A 23,219-nucleotide genomic window follows, 5' to 3' on the forward strand; every position below is an offset into this window, starting at 1 on the left:
CAAGCTTGCTCTGGGTTAGAATGCATTAATTGACAGATCTGTGCTTTTTTGTAGTGAACATAACTGGTGAAATCAATGAACGTTCCATCAGATATTTAATTTGAATATCCATGGGAATAGACACAGCCAGAAATCTACTAATTATACATTTGTTGAAGCATTAATTGTACTTCTGTCAGTGACCCACCTTTCACGCCGGCATTAGGAATTGTGATGACTTTGATACGCTACAAACAGGAGAGAAACTGTCATCTTTTAAATCACAGCTGAAGCGATGACACAGTTACACTGTGACATGAACGTTAATAACACGTATGTGGTTATTGCAGGCTTCTAGTTGTTAGGCATGTTGAATTAGTCTTGTTTATAATTCCTTTACACATCTCTGTAGTTTAGAGAGGGGTATCAGTGTACAAGCAAGGCATTTTCCACAGTGCAACAAGAGTGCATATGGTAGCAACAGTAAACAGCTGGCATTTCTCATTTACAAAAGAAAGGAAATCCCTATCATGGAAGGCTACTAAACAATGCCCAGGAGGGCTCACGGAAGGAGCCACGACCAAGATGAGTGCTGTAGTGTACAGATTTACACCCACTCTGACGACCAAGATGTGTAGCCCAAATAATGTTGGGTATGGAATTGAACATCAACCCGTTTCCTTCTCTCCACCTCAGTTAAAAGGATTTTTGGCAACTAAACTAGGGAGCATTCAAGTAGCAATATAGCCCTTACTAGCAAATCTTTTATTTTATGCACTGCAAATGTTGTTTTTGTTGCTCTAACAAGAACTCGGCACACCCACGAGATGAAAACAATTGCGCCAGAAGAATCCCTGCCAGACATACAAGAACCAAGAAAAGGCAGATTGGCTGGCACGCTTCCCTTCTCCTCCGCCTTCTCAGCTCAGTGTTTACAAACGTTCATGTCAACAAACTATACAGTGTGGGATTGAAGGATGGGGTAAGGTTACACAAAAAAGTAAGACAGTTTACACTGACAGAACAACAACGGATATCCGTATAGTGCCCCTCAACAGAACCAAGCTGACAGCTGTTTTCCAAAAGCAACATACAAAAGTATTTTGAACAAATATTCTTGTCAGTGCTAGCAGTATTTTTTCAAAGGGCAGACTCTGTCGCATTTGCAGGCAGCGATGAGGGAGGGGGTGTTTGGATGGCTCAAGCATTGAAGCAGGAGGGAGTTGGGGGGGACGGGCAAGCAACACTGGGACATAAACAAATAAAATCCACTCACTATGAAGTCCAAGAAACAAAAATAAGCAGGCACCCTCTGAAAACAGCTTCTGACATTTGATCTTGATCCTTGAATGCACAGCAAATTTAAGGAGATAAAAACAAGATTTACAGGCCTGTTTACAGAGGAGCTCAGAGCGAAACATGACCGCTTGTGTTAAGTGCTCTTTAACAAAGAATAAGTCGTTCCTAAAACAGATCCTAAAATGGGAGCTGTGGATAGATTGTGTAATGGGTCCCTTCTCTCAGGGAGGGCTAAACGCAGGAAGAGGCATGAAAAATGCATGCCATAATCAAATGGGGAGAAAGAAAATGAGAGCGACGATGCAGCCAGCAAATGGGAAGCCTATAGGCAGGCTAAAGCCCACAAAGTATATACAACATGTCTATGCGAGACAGCGCACGCGCTGTCTAGCTGAGACCTAACAAGGGTTTAATAACATTCACAGGGACATCATGGCAAGGAAGTAACAGAAAGGATGCACTGAAGTGTGCCAAAATGGATGATCCTAGGTCAGAAGAACACAGCTTTAGCATTCCTCAGAATGCCTCTTAAAGAAATACAGTGAGTCTATGCCATCGTTAAAAAAATAAGGAGAAATATTCGGGCAGTGAGGACCAAGACACGAACATCATTTGTGGGCATGTTGTAACTTGTGCTTCTTGCTTAAAGCAAAGCTATTGTAATGTGGTAAATTAGGTAGGTAGGCACCTTGAGAGTAAATGTTGAGGAATGTTAGCCAATTATGATTCTTTTTTCCCCTGTTTACACCCATTAGTGCCTCATTATGACTGCTGTGTTACTGGGCCTTGTATTATCCAGCTCCCCCTTACTCTTGGAGTTAAAGATACCAGTGGTATTATCAGAAATGAGGAATCACCAGAGAAATCACCTGCTTCAGCAGGCAGTTCCTCATTTTTTCTCATAGTATCACCCAAACCTTTCAGCTCTTTTTAGCAGGTAAAATGTCTTAGAATGCAACATATTCATGGTTATTATGGATCTTGTAATTCCAGTGGGGCCTGTAATCCTTACTGCATACCCTATTGCAGTTAGATGAACTTGTAGAACCAACCAAAAGTTACACCAGTATTTGTAGATGAGGATAGGAGACAGGGAAGCAGAACATATTCCCGAAAATAGCAAAAGAAAAAAAGTTGTGATGCAGCAGACCGTTTTGGATACAGTTAGACACACATTTGAGTTACGTATCTGACTGTAAAGAAATGAGCAAATAGACTCCTAACAAAATTTGAAATTTAAAAAGCAGAGATCAGATTTGTCAGTTAAAGGACATGCATAAGGTGTTGACAGTTGACATGGATCAAAGAACTGAGAAGACTTTGTCTGAGGATGGTTGGGAGAACATGCATTTGAGAAACATGTAATAATCCTAAGAACGAATCTTGAAAATAATTTATTTTTAAATTATTGTACAGTTGGTAGTAAACGCCTTCAATATTGCATGAACAGGATTGTGATATTTCTGACAGATACTGGTGGGGTGGTGGAACAAATGAAAGCAAGCGCCACAGTTACTTTTAGCTGCTTCACAAGTGATTACTACCTACTTGAGGACAGATGTGGTACCAAAGCAGTGTGTGTGTAGCTGTAGGAATGAGAAATTGTTTGGTTGATAATTTATAGCTAGTGATTTGAAATACTGGTCAGCACTGGTGCTCTCCTCAACAGTAGTAGTTTTTGTCCAAATTATTTTTATGCGTATTCCTTCAAATAGAATGACAGGAATAACATACTGAAACTTACAGTTACATCACGTCGGGCTTCCGTCCTAACCATCAGGTTCAGTACCGCATATCAGATTCAGCACTGTGTGGCATAGCAAATAACTTACAACAGTAGCACGGATGCTTCCTCACAGTATAGAGCTCCCAGCACCTCGCTGGGGGCTCGACATGCCCGCTGCCCGCCAGACACGTCACACCTGAATCAGCAGAACAGAATTCTCTGAAACTTAGTTTTATCCCTTGTTACACCTCTGAAGGTCCCATAGACATCTTAAACAGGGGGAACCCATTACTTCTCTTCACTCAATTGCCAGCACTCAGGCACATCACCTCGGAGGACATGGACTGGGTCAGGTTTGAGCCACCCTTCCCAAATGCCAGCGGATACGTCACAAAAACAACTTAGAACAGCGCAGCTCAGAGGGAAGCAGTATGGGCCGTAAGAGAGTCTTTTGCAGAATGGGGCATCGACCTATATATTTCTCCACCTTTCAAATACCCATTTGTTTTATTAAATACTGGCCCCAGGGAAACACCAAAAACTATCTTAAGAGGCTCAAGTTGGGGGAGGAATCGCTGGTCCCCCACAATGGAGTCCCCACAGGCTCTAACTATAGTTTATTCGCAAAACAAAAGAGAGGTGCTCCCGGACACATACTCACTCTCACAAAGCATGCGGAGGGACTTGGATGGACCGAGGCATAGGTCCTAGCACCACGGGGGCGTAGAGCATTACTCTCCGTGATCACTTAAATCCTTAACAATTTTGCCAGGAAATGTGGCATGTCTCAAGAGCATCGCCAGGTCCAGGGAAGCATGGTCCTATTTAAACTCTAATTACGTTATCTGCATGCAAGAAACATGGGAATGTGCTCCATCCCTCTTATCAGGCTACTATGACATCTTCCTGCCAGATACTCGCCCAACTATTTTTGGACGTCCTTCTGGTGGCTTATCCACCTTCATTAAGCATGCAGTCTGCCTGGTGGCCACTGAACTTCCAATCAACAGTAAAATGTCCCAAGTAATTTCCATTAGTGGTGTAAACATCAACCGGGAAAAAGTAGACCTGATACTGTTCAACTGTTACATAAGTGCTCCAAAAAAATTAAAGTCAGCGTCAATCCTCAAACTCCTATAGATCCTGGAATCCATCATCTTCAGTCACCCCGCCCATGAAATAGTCATGTTGGGAGACTTTAATGTAAATGGGCTAGACGCCCAACCAGAGGAAACTCCCCAGGATAGAGGCCGTCAATTAATACAAAACTTCCTGACATCCTTTAAATGAACTTCAACTCGCCAGGAGTATGTGAAAAAACTGAAGGTCAGTGCCTTTCCACCCAGTTTCAAGGGAGGCTCAACTATTGACTACGTGTTTCTCTCAGAAAAGCTAATTCAGAGGCTTAGCAACTTTGAAGTCACCGAAAGGGCGGAGCCGACCATAATCCGCTAAAGTGTATCATAGACCTACATGTCCAGGCAGCAGAAATGATCACTGTGGTAGGGGCATCAACATGCATAGAGAAGGTACACTCGGTAAGAAGATTCAAATGGAGACCAGAGCATTCAACCAGTATATCTTCATGGCTAAACACTCAGCCTCTGAGCCTCATTTGAACTTCGAATGGTGGGAGAAGTCTGTGGATGATCCTCTCTACTTGCTGCAAGGCAAACCTCCAAGTGCTTATCCATCACGTCCTGCCTTGAGGAGCACGGCACCACAATTGGAAAAAACCATGCCCAAGGCAAGATGGGACCTTCGCAGAGCTCAGCACACGCACAAACAAAAACCCACAAATGATACAGTGGCTCAGATAGCAAATAATAGAAGAGCTCTTAAGAAACAAATATGGGAATGCAAGGTGGCAAAAGATCAAAAAGAATGGGAAACCCTATTTCAGCTACTAAAGGACTCAAATCATGGCTGTTTGTGGGAGCACGTAAACAAGTTAAGGAGTGGTCATGTTTCTAGGGAGAATGGTGTTGCAGAGGCCGCATGGGTCACTCATGTTACAACCTTGTACATGGCCAGCCAACTGGACCTGGGGCCCGCCAGTAACAGGCCAGAGAAGACCCAGTACATATCCTCCCCTCCCTGTGAAGCGCTCTCCTCAACGGCAGGAGAAAGCCCAGAGATCAAAGCTAATTAACCTGTTGCCCCCAATGAGGCAAATGGTGTGGAACCAAATAACTTCACTATTGGTACGATAGAAAACGCTTTAAAGAGCATAAGGAAGGATGACGCAGAAGGGCCAAATGGTCTACCAGCTTCCCTGTTCAAATGCTGACCGCTGGATTGGGCGGAGAGGCTGTCCTAGCTCTTTAATTGCGCATTTCAGCTGGCCACCATCCAGGACTCCTGGAGAGGTTACATACTCTTCCCAATTAATAAAAAGGTAGATCGCACAGTGGCATCAAATTATCGCCAAATAGCTCTCCTGGATGTGGAGGTGAAAATTTATGCACGCATATTGCTGGGCCAACTGGAAGCCTGGGTACAGGAGTGCCAAATCCTGCTGTTTTTTCAATCTGGCTTCAGACCTGGGGCTTCGACAGTGGACAACATCATAGCGCTCTCATACTTGCAGCAGCAAGCGGTTAAAATCAATCACTTGCTGTTATTCTGCTGCTTCGTGGATTACAGTATGGCTTTCGGCAGGGTGAATTGTGAAACCCTATGGATAAAGCTGTCAGCATGGGGTATTCCCAAACAACTCTTAAGTGCTATCAGCTCACTGTTTACACACACATGGGTCCTAGTTACAACTGGCCCAGGCACACTGTCTCGGAAAATAGAAACCAACAGAGACCTAAAGTAGGGTTGCATCCTGGCTCCACTGTTGTTTAATTTGTACACAACAGACTTAGGGGCACACCTGCAGGCTAGCAGGCTGGTTCCACCAAAGTTTGGCCCCACAAAACTTCAAACCATCCAATACGCTGCTGATTTGTGATAATGGACTGCGCAAAACACCGTCTACATCGGGCTTTGAATGTGTGCTGAATACATTCAACATAGCCAACCAGCTTCAAGTAAACCAGGATAAAACAAAAGTCCTCATATTTGGAAGGTAAAAAAACGAAAAGATCATAACCTAGCAGCTCTGAAGTCGGACCGTCTGCACAGACAGGAAATACAACTACCTTGGCGTGTGGTTCACTGAAAATAGTTTGACAGGGAAATAGAAAAGCGCTATCAGAAACAAAGCCACTGCAAACACTTACGAGATCTCCCAACTGAGTAATCAACTAAGAAGCGTGTCGGCAGCCCCAATACTAAGGGTATCAAAGGCGACTCTACTCTCCGCCCTGCAAGATGGCAACCTGGCATTTCATGGATTTTTAGAAGCCACCCTAGAACAAGCTCACTGCAGGGCGTATTTATGAATTTTTCAACAAACGAAGTACACAGACACTCTAGACTCAGATTGGAACTGGGCCTTGCGTCGCAGAAGTTAGACTGCCAAGCAGCCATCCTGAAATACTACATCAGGCTTATGAAGGCAAACACATTCACTGAAACACCACTTGAGGATCATCTTTGAAACTCCTGGTAATCCCTGGAACATGCACCTAAGCAAAGCATGGAAGACCTTCGAAATGGGCGACTCCATCCAATTGGCAGATACTGTGGCATTCAGCACTTGGAAAAAAACAATTAACAGAAGAGCAAAGGAAATCTCAAGGGAGCAAGACACTGTCAGTCAAATCACCATCAGCAGTGCCAATGTTGAATGACTCCTACTTGATTGGGGCACCTCAGCTATACTTTTAGAATCAATAAATGTGGGAACTCGACCTCAGATTCTTTACCTGCGAACATTAGCCTTGCCAATCAAGGACTTTAACCCCTCCTTGCCCGCTCACAGGGATAAAAGAGCCTGCAGACTCTGCTCCTATCAACACAAAAGTTGGCTACACCTTCTTTGCTGCTGCCCCTCTTTAGCTGCTCACAGGAGACAGTTAATCCAACCAGTAGCCTTGGCCTTGGGGGGGCGCGCACTTGTATGGAGACATCTAACATCTGGTTCTCACACTCGGCAGCCTGGGCCGAGGCTAACTGCGCAAAATATGTTACAATACTCAGGCGACTTTTATCCCAGTTAGTGGGGGCTGCCAAGATGGAGCATGTAGGCTTAACGGAAGTCTAAGCACTTTTGATTAAACCTGATTCATAGAAAAATTGCAGTTCAATATTATTTGAATACGTTTTTTTACTCATAAAATGGCATTTTAATGCGACTACTTTTTAAATTCAAAATATTATTTATCGATTCTTTTTGTAATGGTTTTAATTAACTGAACAATAAAGTTGACAAAGCTGATACAACAGTAGCATGCATCACACATCAGTGTCATATTTATAAACAGTTGCAAAATTCCTCAGCAGTAGTAGCTTGTTTGTGCCAGATACAAGCAAGCAGCAGAACTGTGTTGCTGACTTAAAGGATGTAACATCACAGTACACAGTGAGAAAATAGATACTATCCATAGTGCAGAGAAACAAAAAAATGCACGTTCCCTTTTAGTAGTGACCTTGGAGTAGCAAACATTTTAATGGCCCTGTCGTGCAAGATCGATGAACTTCTCTGTGGATGCACATCTTCTCTTTCAGCTACAACCACAGCATGTGGACGTCTGGAGAAGGTTGTTGTTTTCATTTAAACAATTCGACCACAGTCCAGTATAATCCATCATTAAACAAGTCCTTAGTCTACTCTAATTTTGCCGGCCTCTATCCACCATGACTAGCCTCAAAACAATGCAAAACACAGCCACGCACAGCATCAGCAGACCACTGTGACTTCTGCCAGTGAGGATGGCCGAATCGTAAAGGGCACCCAAAGTCCGAAAAGGTCTTCAGGACCACACATTTGGTGGCAAAGCGGTAAATAGTTGCACTTGAGGCGGTGCAGCATTCGATATCCTGTGAGTATGAATGCAACCATCGCATTGCCATTATGACAGTAGTTGACTATGATGTAGATATTCTGTAATATGCTGGCTTCTAACTGCAGCTGATGAATAAACCAGTACAATAAGTATGATGTTCTTAATTAGCTCTTGCTACATGCTGGTAATTCTTGTTTCCTGACTCTAGGGTTACAGAGATTGCGGCTTGCCACGTTACGCACACTTCTGCAGCTAAGACCCAGGGTGGTCAGGTGTACATGTGGGGCCAGTGCCGGGGTCAGTCGGTCATTCTTCCGCATCTTACTTACTTCAGCTGCACTGATGACGTATTTGCCTGTTTCGCCACACCTGCTGTCATGTGGCGCCTTCTCTCAGTAGGTAAGAGTTTGGCTGTCTAGATTGATCATGTTCCATCTCTGGCCAGTCTAGACTTGGGCCCTGATTTAGAGTATGGCGGACGAGTACTCAGTCACAAACTCTAAATAAATGTATTATTTTTATTATTCAGTAGTAAGAACAATATTCTGCAATTAAATTGAATGACGATTTGTGAACTCAGAAATTCAAATGTAAAAAGGTGTACTTGTAGTACAAAAAGCAGTAAGCGAAAAGGTCCTAGACAGCTTGAATAATCATGTAATAACTTAAAAATATACTGCTTGCCACGTGAAATCGCAATTTTTAGGAGAGGATACAAGCTAACTGTTTCATAAACTTTAAACCAAATCTGTTATTGTTTGAGAAACTGCACCAAAAAGCAAATGCAGTGTTTCGACTTTTGTTATATTGCCTCTGACCTCTTGATTTAGATGCATATTAATATTACTTTGGATCGTGAACCTGCCAAAATAATTTTGAGTGATGTGGACTGGTACTTTTTAATGATATTCAACTACTTTGAAGCGTGACACAGAGTTGAAAACATTGTCATATTGCAAATATGCATAGTTCAGTGATGACAAAGCAATGAAAATGCATGTGGCACAATGTGTTTTCTATTTATATTTTTTAACTAAACAAGGTTATTGCCATTTCAAAGAAGAAAGGCAGCACGAATGAGTCCTCGCATAGTTAACAGTAACAAGGCCACCTTACACTTCATTTTTTAAATCGCTAAAGGAAATCTGCATATTAGTGGAGTATTTCGCCTCAGTCGAAATGACATTTCTCAGTGTACATGGCTTTAGGGGTAGGATATCGAACATCAGAAGCATTTTTATTGTGCTTGACACAAGCTGCACAGACAAACGTAAAAGCCTAATAGGCTCGTAAAGTCTTTCAAAAATAGACAGAACATTTCCTTATATATAATTATGTGCATTTTTACTGTTTATTAGTGTCTCCAAAGGCAGCTCAAAAGCCGAATTCCCTCATTTGGCATAATTGATGTATTTACTGTTTGATGTATTTCGCAGTTAACAAACAACCAAAGTTTGAAAACCCGCGGTACACTAAATAAAGAAAACTTCCTGTGCTCAGTACTCGTTAATGTTCTTTTAGAGGAATTGTTTGTTGAATACTTGCAGGTCAATCATCCCTAAATTTGCCATTTCCACGCATGTCCAACATACCTGAAGAATTGTCCCAAAAGGCAACATTCAAAACTAATCCCTAAATTAGGTTCTTATTTTTGACATCCAGGTTTTATCATTGTTTTATCATCTTTTTTTCAGTTGTGACTGCTGTTTTTCCTCTTTTATGTAAAGTTTTCAGCTGTTACCAAGACAAATCTAATTTATCTGTTTTTTTTCATTTTGAAAGTGTACAAATGTATCACAGCATCCTGTTAAGCAACTACATTGTTTGTTGTTAAGCGGTGCTAATAAAACACTGTATTTCAACTTCAGCATGTCGTGGTGATTTCTTTTAACAGGTGGTAGTTACTCATTATTTAATCGCAAGATTTGGTTTTCTAATTGAATTGAAAACGAAGAGTAGCTAAGCTGTTTGGTGTAATTTTAAAGAACTGATGTAGATTGCTCTGTTTAAAGCGTGACGCCAGCTCTCATCCATACTAATGAAGTAAGCTACCCTGTTACCCACGGAACGTGGTGATAGCAGCCCACCGTAGCTTGTGACTAGTTAGTGGTTTTGTAAACAAAAGAAGTGCTTCATTGTGGTTTTGCGTTTCCTTTTTTTACCATAGAACCTGATGATCATCCATCAATAGCTCAGTCACTGAAGAAGGAATTTGACAACCCAGAAACTGCAGACTTGATGTTCCTTGTTGATCAAAAGTTTATATATGTTCATAAAGTTCTGCTCCGAATTAGGTAAGGCATCATAGAACCCTTTCGCATATAATGGTAAGCATGTAGCACACAATGTTCATCCCATCCATTGTACAAGAGATATGTTCAGTAGTTCATAGAGTTTGTGGACAACATGGATGTAGCCTTCTGGATCCCTTTCCTATCTGGGACTTGCAGAAACCCTAATGGAACTTCTGGATGGTCCCTTATGTGTGAAGCATTAGTAGAACTGATAGTGTTCCACTGTAGGTGGATAATGACAGAGAATTGCTCTTCCTCCAGATCTTGCTTTCTTAAATCTAGACGCCATTCAATAAGAATCTTAACAGACATTCTTACACACATTGTTAATACTTGCTTTTCATGAATGCTGTGTCAGTGGCTTAGAAGGCTGTCTATGTTGTATACAATACATTGTGTTTATTCCTACTTGAGGCTGGAAGTCTACGAAGTTTTGACATTACTAGGACTGTATCTTCCTGTCGATATGATCCAGTTACCACAGTTTCCAGAGAATATAGGACCCACAGCAAGTAATAAGTAGAAAAAAATGATTTTAAGATGCAGTCTGTAAGTGTGGACAGTCTGAACACAAGTAGGTTTGGAGTGCTCAGATGAAGGAAGCTGAATTTCTTAAAAGATCGGGAACTAAATGACCTGAAAATCCATCTGGATTCAGGTCAAATGTATGTGCAGTAATACTACTGCTGTTTTCTAAACCTTCCCTGGAGTAGATCTAGTTTGCCTCTTAGCGCTCACTCCTAAAATTTGCATGCCATTACCTTAAGCAATACAAATAAATGTGAGTCATATGAAATTATAGTATTGATGGCTTAAGAAATTGCCAACAAGTTTTTTGTTCCAGATTGAAGTAATAGTTTCTCCACTGAAAAAAAGCTACTCTATCCTTTTTAGATTAGAATTATAAATGAGGAAGGTGCCCCCGAACCTATTGCCGGAGGATAAGAAAGTTTTGCACCTTATCTCAAGTCTTGTGGTCATTCAAACTTAAAGAAGTCTTAATTGCCATCCTCAACTCGTATCAAAGTCAAGAAGACACCTAGAATCCCAGCAGGAACCCAAGTGCCCAGCTGCTTGCTTGAAGATCCAGAGTCGCAAACAGTGTGCTTCTGGCGTGTCTGATGTTTATAGCCCATTTTTCAAAAGGGATGCTGAGAAGTGCCTTGTTTCTGGTCGCACAAAATTTACTTGTTTCTTGATGTACAAGATCAGAAGTTAAGGCTCTGCCAGTTGCTTTACATACTGACCCCAATAGGTGTATTCACAGTGCCATAACCGTTTGCCAGCCACAGGTGCATGCCACATATACTTACAAAGGGTGAATTAGTGTGTAATGTGGAAGGAAGCCAGGTGGGCAGGAGCGCCAACAATGACAGAGAGACGCAATAATGTCAATGGGGAAATCCATTTTTTACCACTTCCATTGAGGGTTGGTCAGGGGCCTCAGTCTAGGGTCCAGTACTCCAATGTTGAGGTCATACCTGTAACAAAATTATTTTTCACATTTTATTGAGGAAGGTAGATACCTTGAGGTAGGTTTTGTTTATCCAATTAGCAACATGCATCATGGAATCTCACAGCCAATAGATCTCCAGTCACCCTTAACAACACTGAGGTATTTAAAATGTGTTTACACAGTAGGCGAACACACATAAAAATTGAAGGGATTAGCTATGTGAAAGAGAGACAAGGAACCCAACTCTGCAATTAAAGGTATTTGTACAAGAAAGGAAAAGAGGCAGAGTTGGTGTGCAGCACTGTGCTTTAAACTCTGGAAATTGTTCTGTAGCTCAGTGAAACCTCTAGCATACAAACGGCAGAGACATCAATTCCGTTTACCAGGATTCACAGATCATCCAGGAGGTTTAGGAGCAGTCACTCAGTCCTCATGGTTGGGCGTAACTAAGTAGCGAGAAGGTTATTAACCCTTTCCCGCCATGGATGTAATGGTTATGTCTTTGGCTGCAGCGCTGAGGCGCCAAGGACGTAACCATTACGTCCAGGGACTGGCTCAAGGGGGGAGTGCTATTGGGCTGCAGAAATGCCCACCGTTTATCTTTTTTATGTTTATAATGAAGGGGAGTGACCTCGTGAGCAAGGGTCGCTCCCCTGGGGGGCATTTTTTTAAAAGACCTTTTCTGCCCCCCCGGAGCAGATCGGCCTATTGTAAGTAGGCCGATCTGCTGCAGTGGAGGCAGAAACCTCTAGACGCCAGAGATATATATATATTTTTTATTGTTTACATGTGGGGAGAGACCCCTTAGGCAAGCGTCGCTCCCCGGTGGGGTGGGGGATTGTTTTTAGTCTATTTCTGACCCCCTTGGGGGCAGATCAATCTTTTTTTAATTAGGCCTATCTGCCGGAGACAGAAAACATTAGGCACCAGGGATTTTTTTTTTTTTTTACAGATAGCTCCACTGGGGGGCAATTTAATTTTAAGCCATTTCTGCCCACCTTGGGGGCAGATCGGCGTATTTTTCTCTGGCCAATCTGTCCCCAAGAGGGGCAGAAACCAGACACCAGGGATTTTTTTTTTGTGCCAGTTTCACGCAAGGGGAGCGACCCCTTAGGCAAGGGTCGCACCCCTGGGGGCAAATTTATTTTAGGCTATTTCTGCCCACCTTGGGGCAGATCAGCCTATTTTAATTAGGCCGATCTGCCCCCAAGGGGGGCAGAAAGCACTAGGCACCAGGGATATTTAATTTTTTTTTTTTTACAGATGGGGTGCGACCCCTTAGGCAAGGGTCACTCCCCTGGGGGGCAAATTTATTTTAGGCCTATTTCTATTAGTCCCATCTGCCCCCGGGGGGGGCAGAAACCACTTAGGCACAAGGGATAGGTGTGTGCGTGTGTTTTGTTTGGGGGAGCAGCCCCTTGGGCAAGGGTCGCTCCCCATGGGGGAACATAACTGTTGGCCATTTCTGCCCCCTTTGGGGGCAGATCGGCCTATTTTTGGAAGGCCCATGTGCCCCCAAGGGGGTCAGAAAGTCCACCAGACACCAGGAAAGATTTTTTTTCTTTCAAAAATAGAGGGTGGGGGTATGGCCATACCCCCACCCCAAATAAATGTGGAGGAAGTTGTTCTGCCCACTGGTGGGCAGATGGGGCAATTACCCCCAATCCACAACCCGGGGGGGGGGGGGGGGCAAAAATCCTACTAGATGCCAGAGAACTAAAAAAATATATAAAAAATAGTGGGGTGGTGGCTACCAACCAGTATGGGCATGGTTATGCCCTCACCCCAACTGAAGGGGGTAACATTCTTTCAGCTCTCCCCACGCACACTAAAAGATCTTATGCCAACGGCAAGCAAGAGGACATTTGATTATTTTGGGTTTTGGTTTTACATTTGGGCCACCAGAGCTTGTCTAACATCTTAAAATTGTCCCACTTGGAATGGTGAGGGCTCCACTTTTTGGACTTTGGGACACTGTCATGTAGAAAAATCTATGAGACCTAGACACATCTGAAAACTAAACATCTAGGTGAGTCCAGGGCGGTGTGCTTCACATGCACCCTGCACCATTTTCTTACCCACAGTGCCCTGCAAAACTCCAACTTTGCTTGAAATCACACATTTTCCCCACATTTGTGTGATGGAACCTTTCGGAATCTGCAGTAATCCACAAAATTCCTACCACCCAGCATTGTCGCATCTACACCAATAAAAATTCTGCCCCACTAATCATCCTAAAATCGTTTTTTCCCAAACTACCCCTTTGGGCCCGCTTTGGTTTCCCCTCAATTTCGACATGTTTTTGGCTCTTCCCTGTCACAGGTCCACCTACACAAGTGAGGTATCATTTTTATCAGGAGACTGAAAGGAACTTTGGGTGGTAGTAAATCTGTGCCGGTGCGGAAATGTGGGGAAAATGTGATTTTTGTTTTTTAGCTAAATTTTAGATTTGCAGAGGATTCTGGATAAGAAAACACTGGGGAATCCACGCAAGTCACACCTCCCTGGTCTCCCTCGGGTATCTAGTTTTCAGAAATGTCTGGGTTTAGTAGGTTTCCCTAGATGGCTGAGCCCAGGACCAAAAACGCAGGTCCCCCCCACCCTCGCAAAAACAGGTAGTTTCGTATTTGATCATTTTGATGTGTCCACGTAGTGTTTTGTGGCATTTCCTGTCACGGGCACAACGCCTAACCACACAAGTGAGATACCATTTTTATCGGGAGACCTGGGGGAATGCTGGGTGGAAGGAAGTTTGTAGATTCCCTCAGATTCCAGAACTTTGCAGCACCAAAATGTGAGGAAAACTGTTTTTTGTGGACACATTTTGAGGTTTGCTAAGGATTCTGGGTAACAGAACCTGGTGAGAGCCCACTGGTTATCCCATCCTGGGTTCCCCTAGGTGTCTAGTTTCAGAGATGTCCAGGTTTGCTAGGTTTTCCTAGGTGCCGGATGAGCTAGAGGCTAGAGGAAATCTGCAGCTAGGCACTTTGCAAAAAACAGGTCAATTTTCTGTGGGAAAATGTGATGTGTCCATGTTGCATTTCCTGTTGCGGGCACTAGACCTACCCACGCAAGTGAGGTACGATTATTATCGGGAGACTTGGGGGAACACAGAATAGCAGAACAAGTTATATTGCCCCCTGTCTTTCTCTACATTTTTTCCTTCCAAATATAAGACATTGTGTAAAAAAGACGTCTATTTGAGAAATGCCCTGTAATTCACATGCTAGTATGGGGACCACGGAATTCAGAGACGTGCAAATAACCACTGCTTCTCAACACCTTATCTTGTCCCCGTTTTGGAAATACAAAGATTTCCTTGATATCTAGTTTTCACTCTTTATATTTCACCAAATTAATTGCTGTATACCCGGTATACAATGAAAACCCATTGCAAGATGCAGCTCCTTTCTTGGACGTAACAGTATATTGCTTTCAAAAATCTGCCATAGCTGTAAAAACTTATAGAAGAAAACGTAGACAGAGATGGCTCTTTTTTCACCTCAATTTCAATATTGTTTTATTTTAGCTGTTACTTTCTGAATTTAGAATTTCGTCTACTTTTAAGAAATGTTAAGCTGTCCGGAATCTAGCATTGGTTTCACACCCATTTCTGTCACCAACTGGAAGGAGACTGAAAGCGCAAATAATAGTGAAAATGGGATATGTTCCAGTAAAATGCCAAAATTGTGTTGAAAAATTGGGTTTTCTGATTCAAGTCTGCCTGTTCCTGAAAGCTGGGAAGATGGTGATTTCAGCACTGTAAACCCTTTGTTGATGCCATTTTCAGGGAAAAAACCTCAAGCTTTCTTCTGAAGCCCTTTTTTTCAATTTATTTAAAAAAAACACGAAATTTACACTGTATTTTGGCTAATTTCTTGGTCTCCTCCAGGGGAACCCTCAAACTCTGGGTACCTCTAGAATCCCTAGGATGTTGGGGAAAAAACAGACACAAATATGGCGTGGGTAGCTTATGTGGACAAAATGTTATGAGGTCCTAAGCGTGAACTGCCCCAAATAGCCAAAAAAAAGCTTGGCACCTGAGAGGGAAAAGGCTTAGCAGCAAAATACCTCTTTCTCTCTTCTGTTCATCACACAAACTAGGCAAGATGTCCAAACCCCCCTTTTTTTGTTTATAAATCCTGCATTACGTCATGGGTTTAACATGTACTTTTGTGTAATGCTTTTCTATATGTCGCTATGTGTAATTGTACCAGTTTCGTATTATCCTGTGCGAATATGATGTCCTTATACATCAAAGGCCAGTTGTTGAAGTGTGTTAAAAAACCTCCAAGGCTGCCAGTCCAGTAGTACTGGAAATCGGTTGGAGCAAGTTAATTATTTGAATCTTCAATGCATCCATTCGCAGCAAGAGCCCCTCACCTGGTAGTAGCATCTTGTCTTAAAGTTTGTCACTCCGGATTGTTTCACTAGTAGGAAATACACCAACAGGTTCTGGATGCAGTATATCTAGAGTGTACTGCCCAGGAAGTATGCCTGTGTGTCATCTTAAATCAGATTTATTTTTCATTTGTAGAATGGAGAAGTTGCTGCTTTCAGTAATCAATTGATGAAAACATTGCAAAACACCCTGAGGACATAAAACACCCTGAGAACATTAAACAATAAAATGACTTTTTGTTAGGTGAAAACACCTCGGAAAAGAGAATAATTCTATAATGATGAATGGGTACAGGATGCTAGCAATATATTCATTTTCGAGCCAAGGGATTTAAAAACCCTTGTGTACAGCATTCAAATCTGTTAACCTTGAGACAATATATTCCATCAAAGAAAAAGATAGTCTTTGTGTGGAAAAAAGAATAAATCAACTTTGCTTCATGACGTGGATCTGGATGCTTTGCATGCCTATATATAAGAGCAGTGGAAAAGGAGTGAAGCGTTCCTCTTGTACCATCCAGAGCAAACAACCACCCTTCAAAATGTAAATTTCATTCAAGTTGTGAAATTGACAGGGATATCATTTGATATCTCAGAGCCCTATGACGATTTATACAATTGTAACAGTTTTCGACCTGTAAGGGAATCTAAGGGACATGGATGGGAGTCCACAATGGGACAAGGTCAAGACAAGTGTGGTGTGCTTGCAGGGCATAGTGCCCGACCCATTTGTCAACCTAACCCTCTAGGTTGCAGCGTCAGCTGGAGGACAGGACAATAAACCGCTGATGGTTTTCTATGACATTCACTTGTCACTTATATTTGATGTCACCCAGGAAGCATGGTGGACGATTAAGCTAAAGATTTGTCTTTTAGACTATGTAAGGGAAACTGTGCAAACATAGATGTGAAATGGGGAAGGATGGTAGAGAATTAGCATTTCAAAATGCCACAACCTATATAGCAGAAAGGCTTTCGGAGAATTGTGGACAATGTAAGGTCGCCAAGTGCTACACATGATAGAAGAAAGGAAACTTAAGAGGATGTGATCTTCTGCTATACCTTTTGTAATGTATCATATTCAGGGCCACTGAAATTATGGCGCAGAGGAGGACCAAATTATGCGACAGGCTTGACTAAATTATGAGGCAAAAAAGGCAGATTATGCGGCTTAATGCAGCACATTTTGTGAGTGTATTATTACTTCATTATTTTGTCATTGTTATATATCGTAAAACTGTCTGGGTAATGATTTCACCTTATTTAATACCCAAATACTACAATAAGCAACTGAAAGGTGACCCGCCCATCTATGTGAAGGGCCTTCTGCTGTACAGGAACTTGTCACCATGTTTTTAGTAACTTTTGATCCAATTGAGCTAAAAAAAACTTTTTTTTTTTTGTTAAAATCTGATGATTATGCAGTAGTTGATGGATTATCTGGGAACTGCGGCACATCCATAACGTTACGCAAAATGCCACAGTTGCAGAATTCCATAATTCCAATGACCCTGATTATATTTAGGTATGATTTGCATAATTTGATATCAATGAAATATAAGTGGTGCACTTTTGTCTTTGTTACAATTGTGCTAAGCCAAAAGCTGTGTAACATGTTTGTTGTTTGTACCCCCAGGTGTGAATATTTACGTTCCATGCTACATAACAATGATGAGGAAATCATAGAAATGAATCAGTTTTCTTATCCTGTGTATCGTGCCTTCCTGGAATATTTGTACACAGATAGTATCAATCTCTCACCAGAGGATGCAATAGGTAATCAACATTTCGTGGAGACAATTTGGTATAACTATTTCAGAAAATGAAGAGATGAAAATAAAATATTACTGTTGCATGCTCACAAAATTGCTATTCTGGCAATCTATTATGGGCAGGAATACAACTAAAAACTAAGACATTGGAAATATCTTTCAGATTTTTATGTTTTGGTTTAACGTTATCTTTATCTCAAAAGCATGGCTGGGATGTACGCCTTTTGTCAATCCGTAAAAATAAAATAATAATCACAGAATAAGCCTCATGAGAAGAAAAAGGAAGGCTACATCATTTTGGAAAAATAGTGGACTTCAAAAAAACCTATTTATGAGTCCTCCTGTGATCTTGAAATTTGACATAGAAGTACCCGTGTCATCCTCCAGCAGTCCTCTTTCACTATTTTTTTAAGCATTGTTTTTATTAATAATTTTGTGAACAATCACAGCTTCATTTCAACAGTATAACATCACAGCAGAGATACAATGGTGCGTCAAAGTGCCATATAAACATACCGCAGTTCTACAGGCATCATGCTCCAGGGGGAGGGTGGAAGAGGGGTGAAGGTGGAAGGGGAAGGAGGGATAGGTGCGAGAAGTTAAAAAGTACCTAGTATCCTCCAGTGTAGTCAGTCAGAGACAATCACCCAACTCTGCGCTCAATCAATCCAGCGTGTACACATTTGTAGCCTGTGGCTCTGCTTCTCTGTCGGTATCGCTCTCTGTATCGGCAGAGGACCCCTCTTCCCACCCGGACTAGTCCAATTCACCCTCTTGAAAACCCTGGCCATCACCTTCCAGACTGTCTAGCATGTCTCCCTACAACTCCAGATTGCCTCTGTTTTCTCATCCTGTCTCACTCTTTTTAGTCTGCATTCCTCACCCACCGCCCATTCCGTAAGGTCTGCCAACCAGCAGCTCAGTATCGGCGGCGTACGGCTGGCCCAATGAACAGCAGCGCATCTCCTCACTAGTACCAGCCCAAGCAGGGCGCAACGGTACTATATCTTGCTCCCCTTCGTCGGATGTGTCAATAAGCCCAGCATGCAGTGCTTCATACCCCTCTCCACCCGGGGGGCCTTAACCCTACGTAACATATCAACTACCCTGGTCCAGTTCCCCTGCAGTCCGTAACATTCCCACATCATATGTATAAAATGGGAAGGCTAGTCACCTGGAAAAACAATGTGACATAACAACCCCAAACCCTCCTCCCCTTGTCACCCTTCCCTAGGTAAACACACAAAAACCCCAACAGTTGTGACTCCTCAATCATGAAAACCCCACCCAGAGAGAAGACTAAGTTAATACAAATGTATCCACCCTCACACAATCGCTGTTCCAAGGGCCAGGAAAACCCAGGTGATGCAAGGTGCCCTCGAATCAGGTTTCCTATTCCCATTAAAGCTGCACTCACTCCTCACAGCCACACACTCACGCATCCACTCTTTTTAAACCCTAAAAATAGCAAACATTGCTAAAGGGGAGGTGGCAACCACACACTACCTCACCCCCCTTAAAGGGCCGCAACTCTCCCAGGCCCGGCATCCACTGTGCCATACATTACAGAAGACTGAGTGCGACTTCACAGTGGCACAGGAGTATTTAGTCTGTAGTGTGTGGGCCACGTGGTCTGGTCAAACAGGAGGACAGGTCAGGGCAGCCAGCAGGCTGCTTCACCGCTTCAGGAACGGTAACTGCCCAGTGCGCCACCAAACACTCAGCTCCTGGTGTCATGCTTCCTCAGTCTCAGGTGTGCCTTCAGTCGTTCCTGATCTGTCCTTGCCCAATGGAGAGGACATCACCCGCTCCACTATTGCCCCAGCCGCTTCTTTCTATGACCTCTGGCTCTCTACGTCCAGTGTTCCATCACTGCAAACCCCAACTCTCGCCGAGGACCTCAAACTCTTCCTACTCTTGTTCCTTCACTGTTGCAGTGATCTGCCCGACTCCGGTACTGTGTCCCTGCTCTCTGTCCCCTTGGCGCCGGAGGTGGTATTTGGTCCCCACTCCGAATTTCCAACCAGTCCCACACCATTTCTGGAGTTGTGAAGAAGTGTGAGCACCCATCATGATGTACTTTAAGTTTCGCAGGGTAGAAGAGCATGTAGATCAGTCCCATCACCTTTAGTTCTTGTTTGAACCCCCCAAAGGACTGCCGCAGATTCTGTATGCTTTGCATGTAATCAGGAAATATACAAATCATGCAGTTCTCAAAGGTGGAGTCACATTTCCTGTGGACTGCCTGCAAGACAGCGTCTCTCTCCAGGTATTTATGGATTTTTTTCAATCATTGTTCTCCGGGGCGCCCCTGGGGGAGGCGCTAGTGCTCTATGAGCTTGTTACACCACAAATACTGGTTAAAGTGTAATCCCCGGCAGCACAAAGCAGATCATTTCTTCCAAAAAGGACTGTGGGGGTGAGGGGAGCATTCTCACTACACGCCCTCCGGGAACCCCACAGAAGTGGTTACTGCGGTGGGAGCGTCCCTCCTCATCATCTTCTCTAATCTTCAATTTATGCGTCTGCGCGGTCAGGGTGGTGAGTGCAGAGCAAAAACCAGTGACCTCTTCCTGCATCTTTTGGACCTGCTGCTTTGTCTCCAGGAAGCGCTCTCTGCCACCTTCCTGATGTCAGCCCACAGTAAATTCACTTCAGTCAACAGTGTCTATCAGTGCCCAGAGTCCTGCATCAGTGGCCTCAATTGCAGCAAGGATCTGCACCCCCCCCCGGGCCCTGTGGTTCGTGAAGGCCTGTGTTGGCGGTGGAGCCCCCCTGACACCTGACCCCCACCACAGCAGTAAATCGGTACATCTTGGTCTGCTGCAAGTTTCCTGTCCACTGCGTGTACTTCTGTCCTTGCCCATCTCAACAAGAGATGTGCAGTCGGCCACCAGGCAGTGGCGCGAGGAGGCATTGTTCGTGTGGGCTCAAAACCTCAGAGCAATGGTGACAACTAGGCAAGAGGGCACCCCCTCCCCCATGTCTGAAGCCCTCCAACTGTCCACAGCACACCAATGCTGGCAGTCCACGATTTGCACCTGCAGCAGTGATCACCCCTCACCAGGGCCACACCACAGGTGCTTCAGAATCTCCACTCCACACAGAGGGCAACTCTAGGTGCTCACCCTCATCTGTGTAGCAACTTCAAAACAGCACACACATAGTTTCCAGGATCCAGCACTGAAAGGTTGCTTCCCCCCACGTCGAAGGAGGTCTCAACAGGGCCCCGCAACCATCAGCAGGGACAGCAAGCTAGCGTACCAGTGACCCAAGTGCGTGCCATCGTCAGGTGTGAAGTCAACGTGGGAAAAAAAGAGGTGTAAGCCCAATCTCAATCCCTGAGCCAGATCCCTTCGGGCAGGACTCTCTTCACGCGCAGACTGTTGCGCTACTGTGCCGCAGTCGGGCCCCCCTCTGTAGTGGCACCCTGAGGCTCAGGCCTCTATCCAAAAGAATCCCGAGGGCCAGCTGCTAGGAAGGAGGGAGGGGGGGACAACAACAGTCAGCCCACTTGGGCCACAGTAGCGGGTCCCCTGTCACCTCAGAGCAGACCACAGACCAATGTGCCATCCCCTACTGGTAGGGTGACCAGGTGCCCTAGATTTGCTGGGACGGCCCTGTTTGTTTCAGCAGCTCTTTATATCTGGTCATCCTACCCTTCGGTGACTCCCTCAACCTCCGAAAGGTCCCTCTCCTGCTCTTCAATGTCTTCTGAGCCGAAGGGATCAAAGGGCTGGTCTGCTGCTGCTTCCTCGCCGAGTCGGCCGCCAAGTCCCTGACTCCATCAAAGGCCACAGCTCGCTTCTGATGCTGCACAGGGCTCACAACAGCCCTCCGCCTATGCTCCGACCAGGCATGGACAACAACTGCAGGTACAGGGTGCTGGGCTGTGCTCCACTTTCGTTTGTCGGGGGGAGGTCTCCACAGGCAATAGCCCAGAGGTCGCTGCAGTCCTCCAGTAGCTGAGACTAGTTCAGCTGCGGGCAGGGCCACTCCATAGCTCCAGGCAGCCCCCTCAGCGCGCCACCCTCCTCCACTCCCCTCCCTAAGCAAGCAGGGTGCAGAGCTCCAGATCCGCTCTCCAGGGAACATTGGCTGCCGACCAAGGCTTATAGATGTGCCCCCGTGTGGCCGAGAGTCAGCACGACCCACTGTGTCTGTCGGGTCAGTAAAGTTGCGGCAGGATGTAGAAGGATACTTGTGCCAGGCGGGGAGCTTAGGTTTTGAGCTGGTGATCGTCCATCTTGCCAGCCACGCCCTCCTCTTTCACTATTAACGGGAGACTATATCCAGTGTTACCAAGTACTCATTATGGAGTACTATGAGGGGTCTGTCTTAAAAAAGGAAGGTGAGAAACAAGAATTTGGATGAAATGGAATAAGAGGGACTGCACAATTTGTGGAGGTTAAAAGAAATAACAAAGTTTAGGGAAGTTTAAGAGCAGGAACAGACCATGCTGTGATGTCTAAAGCTAAAAGTGGGAGGTGAACTCAGCCTTAATAAAGGGAAAATGGAGGTGATGAAAGTGGAAATGTCTGTCGCTACACTTCCTTATTATATCTCCAACTGCAAATTAAACAACTATGTGATTAAGTCTCAGATCTACCCTGGATATTGAGACACTGAGGATCTCAGAGTTCAGGAGATCAGGTTATACAACCCCCAGTAAATAACTCAAGAGCCCAATCTGCTGATGCCAACCACCCGCATACACAGTGTGCCCGTAAAAACCTATGTTAACAATACCAACAGAGCACCAGAGTTTAAAGTCACATTACAGATAACATTCTAAAGCACAAACCCTAAGCCTTCATTCCCTTCACCCAAAACCTTCCACATATTCTGCTGCAGCATCTAGGTGATAAAAAGAATTGGGACTTTAACTGCTACTATCTCCCTCAGTTTCAGAAAGCTGCATGACAGAATATAATTTATCCATCCTAACAATAATTATTGACCTCCGGCCTGGTAACAGTAGGACTTGGTGTTCTTTTTTTTGTTTGAAAGTTCTTTTTATTAGTTTCCAGATTAAGGAGAAACACTAACAAACAAATAATAATAAATTGCAGCAGGCGCAGCAGGCATAGATTGGCATGATAATTAAAAACGTTAGGAATAAAGCAATTAGGTCACATATGGTGAATGCAGTGGCTCAGTTTCAAGGGTTATCTTTCTATTAACACACAGTACTCAAATCATCTCTCTCATCCCCATCTCCTGTCTGGGCTCTCCACGGGGCCCACACCTTCTCCCATTTCCTGGGGCATCCTCTGATTTGGTAAATTATCTTTTCTACAAGCATGTACCAATCCATGTCTTTTTGCCAGTCTTGTAAGTTTGGCGGTTCTGCTGCTATATTCTGTGCTATATTTCTCTTAGCAACTGCAAGGCAAG

The 23,219-nt window shown here is 44.0% G+C and overlaps 1 protein-coding gene across 2 annotated transcripts in view; it reads left to right on the forward strand.

The window, feature by feature from the left end:
• RCBTB2 (RCC1 and BTB domain containing protein 2) overlaps positions 1 to 23,219 on the forward strand; it is a 463,444-nt gene that overhangs the window by 352,724 nt on the left and 87,501 nt on the right. For both annotated transcript variants that reach the window (XM_069205377.1, XM_069205376.1), the window contains 3 exons: positions 8,108 to 8,298; positions 10,067 to 10,193; positions 17,687 to 17,826. In XM_069205377.1, the coding sequence (XP_069061478.1) occupies positions 8,108 to 8,298; positions 10,067 to 10,193; positions 17,687 to 17,826 (458 nt within the window). The remainder of the gene's footprint in view (positions 1 to 8,107; positions 8,299 to 10,066; positions 10,194 to 17,686; positions 17,827 to 23,219) is intronic.

This window comes from Pleurodeles waltl, chromosome 8 (assembly GCF_031143425.1).
Source record: "Pleurodeles waltl isolate 20211129_DDA chromosome 8, aPleWal1.hap1.20221129, whole genome shotgun sequence".
NCBI classification, from domain to species: Eukaryota; Metazoa; Chordata; class Amphibia; order Caudata; family Salamandridae; genus Pleurodeles; species Pleurodeles waltl.